The 11,309-nt window shown below is 38.1% G+C and overlaps 1 protein-coding gene across 1 annotated transcript; it reads right to left on the bottom strand.

Moving 5' to 3' along the window:
- Positions 1 to 2,817: 2,817 nt before the first annotated feature.
- Positions 2,818 to 9,782, bottom strand: f11r.2 (F11 receptor, tandem duplicate 2). The gene is made up of 7 exons (XM_056257333.1): positions 9,672 to 9,782; positions 6,643 to 6,705; positions 6,221 to 6,337; positions 5,965 to 6,105; positions 5,303 to 5,505; positions 4,687 to 4,789; positions 2,818 to 3,047 (listed from the first exon to the last, which is right to left on the bottom strand). The coding sequence occupies exons 1-7, from the start codon at positions 9,706 to 9,708 to the stop codon at positions 2,833 to 2,835; spliced, it is 879 nt and encodes a 292-aa protein (XP_056113308.1). The 5' UTR covers positions 9,709 to 9,782; the 3' UTR covers positions 2,818 to 2,832.
- Between the last annotated feature and the right edge of the window lie 1,527 nt (positions 9,783 to 11,309).

Genomic DNA, 11,309 nt, shown 5'->3' on the forward strand with positions numbered 1-11,309 from the left:
GTATCAAAATAGTATTGGGCCTTTTCTATAGTCTCTTAAAAACAGAGACTACATGTTTGCTTTCAAATATCTGAGTACATATTGTGAACATTCGTTTCAACAATTTTGTCAACATCTTATACAAATTAATATACCCAGATTTGTTTTGATTAATCACTGATGTGTCCTTTTGTTTAATTTTATATACAAATTTGGACAAAACGTCCTACTCCTACTTATATGGAGGCCCATACTACAGATATTGTAGATTGTCTTTAAATTAAATGACAACTTTGGCAACATTGTGCACTCTTCACTTCACATCTTCTGCCTCTTTTCTCTACTTAAAAGGATGGGCAAAGGGAGCATGTCATTCCTTTAAGTCCATTTTTTTCCAGACTCAAAACATCAGCTTACCGAAATAACAATGAGCCCCACTTCATGCAGTCCTTCATCATGTGTTATAGGAGGAACTCCCCCACAGCTTATTTGTTAGTTACATCATGCCATGAAAAATAATAACATACTCTCTTTCAGGTGTTTAAGAATAAAAGTTCATGTCTTATTTCCTCCTCATCACATCAAGTGACTGGACGAGTCGCTGTTTTGATCATTAATTAATATGTTTGATTTTGTGATAATCAGAATTTGGTACAAGCTGTTGTTGCAGCATAATTTCAGTAGATCATGTTTGGACCGAGCAGAAAGTTTTCAGTTCTGGTGTTTGCATTGTTTGTTGAGCTATATTTTCATTCGAAAAGACTATAGAACATAACTGTTAGGATAAATATGTTTGCATCTCCTTTTCTGTCTAATCGTTTCTTGTACACCCTGTTTAGTCACACGCTCATAAGACATGTGCTATTATCCAAGGAGCGAAGCTGACAGTCTCCTTTCTTGGACTTGTTATTCTATTTGTTGGTTTCAGCCCAATGCTGACTATTGAATGAACTACACTTCTGTGTGTGTGAATGTCATTCTTTGTTCCCCAGTACCGGAGGTGTTCTACTCTGCTCTGTATTGATCATTGACTTCGTTCTGATATCCAATTTGATCTAACAATAACCTTTAATGGATTCTTTTTTAAATATTTTTTTACCGTCTTACTGTATAGGCCAGGTGAGGGAGCTCCATTAGCTGTGCATGTTCTTCTCTTCATGTTAACCAGCCCCCTTTCACCGAATTCAGTATAAATGTATGACAGACAGAATACACTGTATAAGGAAATAGCCTAATGATGGAAATTAAAGCAAAACAGTCAAGCAGCAAAACACGGAATCCTACCTGAGGCTGAAATAGTGAGGGCAAGATGTCCACTCTAAAAAGAAGGTTAATGCTGAACATTATGGCTAATAATAAAGCATGACCAAGTGTATCTGGATATTTAGTATTTAAAATCATGAAACAAATATTTGTGCTGGTTCAAAAAGATAACAGAGTAAAATAAATCAAAATGTCACAAAATTCCAGTGTTTCTATTTAAAATAATCAATATTGTGTACCTTGGCACTATATGAGGTTCAGTAAAGATTTGTTCATTTAAAGGTTAAAGGTAACTAAAACTGATGGTCTAGTCCCACAGTAAACTGTAACTCATTGCTGGCTAATAAGAAACAATCTGAAAGAGATTAAGAGAACGTGTCCACAGCGAGAATGATTTCTTACATGTGATTTCAAATCAGTATGAACAGTAAAAACATTGATTTTGTGGGCGAGGTTCCTAAAACTGAGGAACTTGCTTAGATACTGTATATATGAGAAATCCTCTTTATATCTTTAAAAAATGAGTTAAGAATACAAAATGATAAATTACAAAAGCAATTGGAGTCACATTTCTTCATTTAGCAGATCACAAGCAATTATTCTTAAGAGGCATCAATATTTCTGCTAATGAGTGTTTGTGACTACCAAAAAGTAGCTGGGCCTGGAAGTGAAAAAAAATTGTGATTCAAATTTACCAACTACTGAGTTTGATGGTCTTCTCGTCATATTGACCATTGACAGACATCTCTCCGCCATAATCTTGCTTGCATCACCTTTTCAAACCTCAGTCCTTCATTATAGCGATATAGCTTTCATATTGAAAATGAAAGAAAAAGACAAAATGCAATCACATCTCCCCTATATCACATTTAAAATATAAATACTCATGGAATATGAATCTCTGCTTCATATAACATGTTGTTTACATACCAAACACAATCATTTCAATGCTGGGGAAAAAGTTACAATGATAAACTGGAAGACAACAGAGTTCATAACAACAGTATAGTTTTTATCCATATCAGTTTATTTTTTAAAACATTTTTAAAACAACAAGTTTTTTCAACATCACTGGATTTTAAAATGCACTACGAGCCATCATTGGGAGACACAGTAGGATTCAAGCAAACAAAGTATAACACATGTCAAAAATAAAAATCCAAGGTAATGGCAAGGTTAGAAATATAAAGAATATGACTGTAATTTGGACTTCTAGATTTTACATTTACTCTGAATACTCAAATGCTTTAAGGTACAGATCTTTCCTTTAACAGAGACTTGGACTCTCAGACCTGGAGGAAGACCAAGTGCTTTGGAGATCAGAGTCAGGAGGTCAAAATGGATCTGGACATTATGTTTGACAAAATTGTAGAAAACATTGTCTGATTGAAAGAAATTTTAAACAATGGCTAGTTTTAATATGTTATATGCAAAATGTGGTTGAATATATTAAACAGAAAAAAATAGTAGATAATTCTAGTTAATCACTCATAGTACAATGAAATTACATTTTATTAATGAAATGAATAAAATAACAAATCACTATATGAAATACATTTTTGGTCTTAGAGCAGTCGTGTTGAATGGAATCTACACTTCATGTCTATGTTTTTGCAGCTCTAGTTTTAACTTGGTTATTTCTAATTCCAGTTTTTGTATCTCTAGTTTTAGTTTAACCTCTTGCAACGTGAATACGCCATACATTTTTTCCAGGATGTGGTTCATGGTGCTCTTGCTTGGCACAATGTTTGTCTCTGTGCTCAAGGTGTCCCTCTCTGCTGGCACTTGGCTGCTGTCTACATCAACTATATTACAAAAACAAAGTTAGCCAAAAATTAGCAATGCTAGGGAGACATTAAAAAGCTTAGTTTATTGACAAGTTTGTAATGAGTTGTACACAGTCCAAACAGTGATGACGACTATCTAAAACAGAGGCAACTACTGAAAAAAAGCATAAAACATCAGAAACACAATATTCTACTTAGAATATGAAATAACAGTGGATCATTTTTCTCTCTTATTTAAAGTCATGAAATGCTATGGGTTTTTTTTCTTTTGCTACTGGAGCAAATGGAAATATAAAAATTATATTTGCCATCCTTTCCCATTAGAGGTTTATCCAACTATGACAACTTCGCTTCTGAGAACTCCGAAAATGTAAAAAGAGTCCATTGGTTAATTTAGGGGGCTTGTTAGTTAGTTTGCTCATGAAAATGCTATTTGTGGTCTGTAGCACACACTTAGATTAATGTTTGGTACATAATTTGATTTATGAGATTAAATAGATAAATCTGACTCCCAAAGACACCAGAATTGAATGTTTTGGTGCTGTTTTTGCAACAAAACAAAATAATCTTCTCGGGGGAGCATGCCCTCGGACCCCCCTAGAAATTTGTAAAGGTTCACTATGTGCCTTTTTTTTTTTTTTTTTTTTATAAATAACACAATGGAAATATTAAGTCACTACATCATCAATCCTTCTTTCAAAACGTGTTTTTGTCTAACCCTCATTGACAATGGTAAGCCTATTGTAAGTGTTTATTAATTCAGACCTAGCGGGTCGCTGCGTCCATCAGCCAATTAGCTGTTCTTACAATAAGAATTTCTTAATATTGCTGTTAATATAATCGTTACAAATAAATATACATTTTATTATTTTTAAAATATGTGCTATATGTGTGTGTGTTTGTGATCCTGGTCAACCCTACATTATGGGGACAAAGTCTCCCCACAAAGATGGAAATATCCGAAATTCTTATCCTTGTGGGGACATTTTCTGGTCCCCACGAGGAAAACAGCTTATAAATCATACTAAGTGGTTTTTTGAAAATGTAAAAATGCAGAGAGTTTTCTGTGATGGGTAGGGTTAGGAATAGGGTTAGTGTAAGGGGATGGAATATACAGTTTGTACACTATAAAAATCATTATGTCTATGGAAAGTCCCCATAAAACATGAAAACACAACGTGTGTGTGTGTGTGTGTGTGTGTGTGTGTGTGTGTGTGTGTGTGTGTGTGTGTGTGTGTGTGTGTGCGTGAGAGAGAGTGTATTCCCTCACTTCTCTCAACTTTAAAACGTACCGTCTCTTCTTTGGACCCTGCATGTAGTCACATTTACCTAACGTATCTACTATTAAACACATTTCTTACCTATGAAACTTGGTCATATGACCATAAACGATAAAATTACTTCCTTGAAGTGACTATTGCATGTACCCTTCACTAACGGATTTGTGGAAGGGCCCTTTGTGAAGAGTTTCAGTGGTTCACTTTCGTTCGGAACACCCGGACAAATGGCGTCCCCCTCCCTAAGTGCCTAAACACCGTTTGAAATTCGCCCCAAGATGAACGAATTGCTCTCTGAGACAACTTGTGTTTCCAAATCATATAAAAGATTTGATCAAAATGAACAAATGGTTCATGATCAACCCATCTCTATTACTTACGGACATCCATCTGCACTGCATTACCACGCTGAGGGGCACCTTCTCCATTAGAGGCCTCACAGAAATATGAACCGATATCCAGCTTAGACACACTCGGGAACTCCTGATCACACAAACAAAACAATTTTACAAGAATAATATACTTTACAAGGTATAAACCTTGAATTATAAAGTGAAAAATTACATTAAAATTTTAGCAATATACAGTACCGAATGTTTTGACCAAAAACTTTGATGTGACTATATCCACCTTATTTTTCAAGTAAGCCATTTGTAAATTTAATGTGTCTGGCTTCCTGTGTAATCCGCTTCCAGTTATTTTTAGCTGTACAAAAAAACAGATAAATATTGCAAAATGCTTGATATTGCAAACTGGTGTTTCTTACGCTATTATTTTAATGTAGTGGCTTAGTTATAAACACACTGTTTTGTAGCACAACAGTTTTACCATTTGCTGCACTTTGTTATTCTTCTCGTTATTTCCTTATAGCGGCTAATTAACCGGAAGTCACATTCAAAGAAAATAGCTTACTTCTGCGTTGAAAAAAAGGTGGATACATATACACTTATTATATATAATATTTTGTATTTTCAAATATTGTAGATCAACACTCACCAGGTTACCATTGAAAGCATTCATCTTGTAGGTGATGTTTTTAAAAGAGGGGAACTTGCTGGGATCGTCAGGGAGGGGAGTGTTGTCTTTGTACCACTTATAGGTGGGTGGGGGGGAGCCATCATTGTCGAAGCAGGTAAGAAGTGCGTTACTGCCTGTTGTGACTGATGAAGGAATTCTAGATACGGGCTTGGAAGGAGGCACTGTAGTGGAGAGAATTACAGTGAGAATTGTAAGGCTAAATATATATTTATATATATAAATATCAAAGCTATTTATTGTGTTAAAAATAAACAACACTCGACCCCACTGACTTTTTCATTGTACGTATCACTTTTTAAAATATATTATTTGGACATATAGACTTGATATAAAGGAAATGTGTAAAAATAAGTAAATAATGACAGTATTTCACATTTTTAAGTGAAGTATCCCTTTAAAACTGCAGGTTAAAGGTGCTGTAAGCATTTTCAGCAGTTTTGGTGATTTCTAATAGGCTTAGCCACTGAATTAGACCACCCACGAACTTTGTGATTGGCTAAAAGTAGGCTGGGCCACTCCCTGTTGCTGTTTATAGCTCAGGGTTATGATATCTCATGACATACACATTAGTGACGTCTATCAGGTAGTAATGATTATGTAAACAACACAATATAATTTACCAAGGACAGTGAGTTTGACTGTCTTCTCTCCATATCCACCATTTCCAGACACCTCACAGTCATAGTCTCCAGTGTCTGCTCGCGTCACCTTGTTAAATCTCAGTCCTCCAGTATACTGAGTGATACGGTTTGCATACTGAGCTGAAAGAAAAAAGATGCAAATATTTCCTCAAATTGTCATTTTACACACAATAAGGAAATGCAATTGCAAGGTTACAATGATGACTCTGGATGACAGTAAACTTTTCATCCATACCAGTTGGCTTGTTATTAAAGTAAATGTATGACTGAGAGCCCTTGAGATCCTTGAACTTCCATTCTATTCTGGGTGTTGCTCCAAAGTCAGCGGTGTAGGAACATTTCAAGTCAGCTCCTGAAAAAAAAAAGGTTGAATACTTTGAAAAACCTGATGCATAAATGTGCATGTTTTTCATCAATCCTTAAATGAGCATCACCCAAAACAGGCAGACCTTTCCTTAGGCTAGCCAGCCAGCTCTCAAATAAATTGTTACATTTGTAACAAACACCACACAAATGACCATTCATCAGTGCGAAACCTATGCAGGCAGGCACCACATCAAAAGTTCTCCATTAGTAATATCTGACTGCTCATGACACACAGAAACAATTATAATTGAAACAAAGACAAACAAACAGAAAGGGCTAAATGCAACTTACCCTCATTCTCCTTCACTTTTACTGAGGGATAAGCAACAGTAACCGTAAAATCAGCATGTAGGCCTGCAGACAGAAAGAGATTAAGAAGTTAAGACTACACTTTAACTACACTCACCGGCCACTTTATTAGGTACACCTGTCAAACTGCTCGTTAACACTTAATTTCTAAGCAGCCAATCACATGGCGGCAACTCAGTGCATTTAGGCATGTAGACATGGTCAAGACAATCACCTGCAGTTCAAACCAAGCATCAGTATGGGGAAGAAAGTTGATTTGAGTGACTTTGAACGTGGCATGATTGTTGGTGCCAGAAGGGCTGGTCTGAGTATTTCAGAAACTGCTAATCTACTGGGATTTTCACGCACAACCATCTCTAGGGTTTACAGAGAATGGTCCGAAAAAGAAAAAACATCCAGTGAGCGGCAGTTCTGTGGGCGGAAATGTTGATGCCAGAGGTCAGAGGAGAATGGCCAGACTGGTTCGAGCTGATAGAAGGGCAACAGTGACTGAAATAACCACTCGTTACAACCGAGGTATGCAGCAAAGCATTTGTGAAGCCACAACACGCACAACCTTGAGGCGGATGGGCTACAACAGCAGAAGACTCCACCGGGTACCACTCATCTCCACTACAAATAGGAAAAAGAGGCTACAATTTGCAAGAGCTCACCAAAATTGAACAGTTGAAGACTGGAAAAATGTTGCCTGGTCTGATGAGTCTCGATTTCTGTTGAGACATTCAGATGTTAGAGTCAGAATTTGGCGTAAACAGAATGAGAACATGGAACCATCATGCCTTGTTACCACTGTGCAGGCTGGTGGTGGTGGTGTAATGGTGTGGGGGATGTTTTCCTGGCACACTTTAGGCCCCTTAGTGCCAATTGGGCATCGTTTAAATGCCACGGCCTACCTGAGCATTGTTTCTGACCATGCCCATCCCTTTATGGCCACCATGTACCCATCCTCTGATGGCTACTTCCACCATGTCACAAAGCTCTAATCATTTCAAATTGGTTTCTTGAACATGACAATGAGTTCACTGTACTAAAATGGCCTCCACAGTCACCAGATCTCAACCCAATAGAGCATCTTTGGGATGTGGTGGAACGGGAGATTTGCATCATGGATGTGCAGCCGACAAATCTGTGGCAACTGTGTGATGCCATCATGTCAATATGGACCAAACTCCCTGAGGAATGCTTCCAGCACCTTGTTGAATCTATGCCACGAAGAATTGAGGCAGTTCTGAAGGCAAAAGGGGGTCCAACCCGTTACTAGCATGGGGTACCTAATAAAGTGGCCGGTGAGTGTATATCAGCAAGAACAAATTCTTAAAATCACATTAAACACATTATAAATTCCATTAACAGAGGTTCCCTATCAGTCAGTCACGTTCGACGTTACGTCAGAACTGAACTGATGAATTGGGATTAGAGTTCTCAACCTCGGGACCCGCGGGTTCGGGTCGAAAATATAAGCAAATGACTCGGGTCGGGTCGGAACTCGGGCTTAATCTTTTCCGCTCAGTGAAAAAAAAAAACATCGCTGCTGTTCACCGTAAAGAAAGTCTGGCTGCTGCGTGCAACGTGCATCGCGGGTGGCTGGCCGTACCATTGAAGAGAGGAGAGCACACCTTAGTCCATCCACTGTGCACGCACTACTGTTCCTCCACGATCCCTTATAAGCATACGATTATGTTTGTAGGCTAGGCCTATTTTGTTTCAAAACTGTTAAAAGACGTGAACATTAAAGGTTGATTTGAATTCCCGTCTGCTGGTCATGATAATTCGTGTATGAGAAAAAAAAAGAGAACGCGGTGGCGTCGGGCCGCGGGCCGGGTTCGGGCAGATAATTCATGTTGATGTGTCAAGTTACATCGGGTCCGGGCTTTAAAATCCACGGGCCGGGTTGTAATTTTCAGGCCCGTTGAGAACTCTAATTGGGATCTCACCTGAGAGCCCAATCACCTTCAAGTGTAAACTAAACGAGCCAATGGACATAGGTGTGCAAGATTTGCATCGCGCACCCTGCCCCGCGAAGGGGGTATATAAGGAAGTGTGCTTGCACTCCCACACAAGCTTTCGCTTCGGAGTAGGGATGGGTGTCTTTGAGACACAACTGTACCCGCGATAGAGTTCTATTACGTCACACGCTGTTTAGTTGTTCAGTGTTATGATAACAGGTTAAATGTCATAATTTATTATGCGTTAGTTACCTTTACTTCGTTAAAAATGGGTGTCTCAACTGTGCCATGGTACTGTGCACAACTGTACCACATATGGGTACAGTTGAGACAAAGTTGAGACAAAAAGCACCTTATTTTTATGAGCTAATTGTGGAAAATATAAACTACTTATGGGTAATATTGATTGATAATATCTTAGTCTACAAGTTAATGAAATGTCATGTGGCATGTCATGTGGAAATTCACTTCTTTTCAGTATATTTTTGTGTGAAAAATCAAAACGCAAAAAGTGTCTCAACTGTACCCATGCTATGCGTAGGACAATACGCATGTGCACAGCAAAAATCACAACTTGTACTTGCTGCGCACCCAAGTTATTTAAGGTGTCTCAACTGTACCCAGTCTACGTTCCCCCATCTGCTCAAGATGTTGTGTGCGAGTATCAATTGTGTCCGCGTCACTGTACCGACATAGCCTACCAAAATCACACTACTTTATTATTCTACTGCGACTGTTAACTGCTTTTGCTACGTATGAGTCTCTTTCCAAACACATTTCGAACGACTCGGTTCGAGTCAATGTGAATGAAATACGCTTCTTCAAATATTTGCGTGTTGGTTTTCAAGTGGTTCAAATGAAAGATTTAAGGAATTGGTTAAAGGACACATCATTTGAGTGACATGTATGATGTTTTGTTTGTTCTTGCAGACATTTAGCTACTAAATAAACTATTAAACGCTAAACTCCACTATACGCATAAAAAAAAAAATAGCAGCTAATTAAAGATTTTAAAGTTTACTGAATAATCACAACAGTCATTGAAAGCATGGACGCCTAACTTACCTGTGACTGAGAGGCACACAAAGACGAAGGTCAGCATATCCACTCTGAAATTATAAAAAGTCTTCCAAAATATTCCACTTTTCTAAAACAACAAAACACCTGATTTAATATTGTTACTAGAACTTTTAGGGAGCCGTGTATTACTAGGCCCTCACAAAGCTAAGTAGGGATAAACTGGAAGGTTTAAACTTAACGAAATGCCCTTTCGAGTCATAAACATAAGACACGTCACGCGTCATATCATATGTCTTGTCATTGTCCGCTTTGCCCCTTGCTGCGAGCCTGGGATCTCACCTGAGAGCCCAATCACCTTCAAGTGTAAACTAAACGAGCCAATGGACATAGGGGTGCAAGATTTGCATCGCGCACCCTGCCCCGCGAAGGGGGTATATAAGGAAGTGTGCTTGCACTCCCACACAAGCTTTCGCTTCGGAGTAGGGATGGGTGTCTTTGAGACACAAGCACACAACTGTACCCGCGATAGAGTTCTATTACGTCACACGCTGTTTAGTTGTTCAGTGTTATGATAACAGGTTAAATGTCATAATTTATTATGCGTTAGTTACCTTTACTTCGTTAAAAATGGGTGTCTCAACTGTGCCATGGTACTGTGCACAACTGTACCACACAGGGGCGTAGAATTTAGTAGGGACGCTAGGGACGTGTCCCTACCAATATCCAGTGACACTGATATATCCCTAGCAATATTTTCGATCAAAACTTTAAATATATTAAATATTGATGTCCCCGTCCCCACCAATTTCAAAATAAAACCTACGCCACTTACCACATATGGGTACAGTTGAGACAAAGTTGAGACAAAAAGCACCTTATTTTTATGAGCTAATTGTGGAAAATATAAACTACTTATGGGTAATATTGATTGATAATATCTTAGTCTACAAGTTAATGAAATGTCATGTGGCATGTCATGTGGAAATTCACTTCTTTTCAGTATATTTTTGTGTGAAAAATCAAAACGCAAAAAGTGTCTCAACTGTACCCATGCTATGGGTAGGACAATCCGCATGTGCACAGCAAAAATCACAACTTGTACTTGCTGCGCACCCAAGTTATTTAAGGTGTCTCAACTGTACCCAGTCTACGTTCCCCCATCTGCTCAAGATGTTGTGTGCGAGTATCAATTGTGTCCGCGTCACTGTACCGACATAGCCTACCAAAATCACACTACTTTATTATTCTACTGCGACTGTTAACTGCTTTTGCTACGTATGAGTCTCTTTCCAAACACATTTCGAACGACTCGGTTCGAGTCAATGTGAATGAAATACGCTTCTTCAAATATTTGCGTGTTGGTTTTCAAGTGGTTCAAATGAAAGATTTAAGGAATTGGTTAAAGGACACATCATTTGAGTGACATGTATGATGTTTTGTTTGTTCTTGCAGACATTTAGCTACTAAATAAACTATTAAACGCTAAACTCCACTATACGCATAAAAAAAAAAAAATAGCAGCTAATTAAAGATTTTAAAGTTTACTGAATAATCACAACAGTCATTGAAAGCATGGACGCCTAACTTACCTGTGACTGAGAGGCACACAAAGACGAAGGTCAGCATATCCACTCTGAAATTATAAAAAGTCTTCCAAAATATTCCACTTTTCTAAAACAACAA

The sequence above is a fragment of the Rhinichthys klamathensis genome, unplaced genomic scaffold (genome assembly GCF_029890125.1).
Source record: "Rhinichthys klamathensis goyatoka isolate OS25496 unplaced genomic scaffold, OSU_Roscu_1.1 h1tg000137l_1, whole genome shotgun sequence".
Lineage (NCBI taxonomy): Eukaryota > Metazoa > Chordata > Actinopteri > Cypriniformes > Leuciscidae > Rhinichthys > Rhinichthys klamathensis.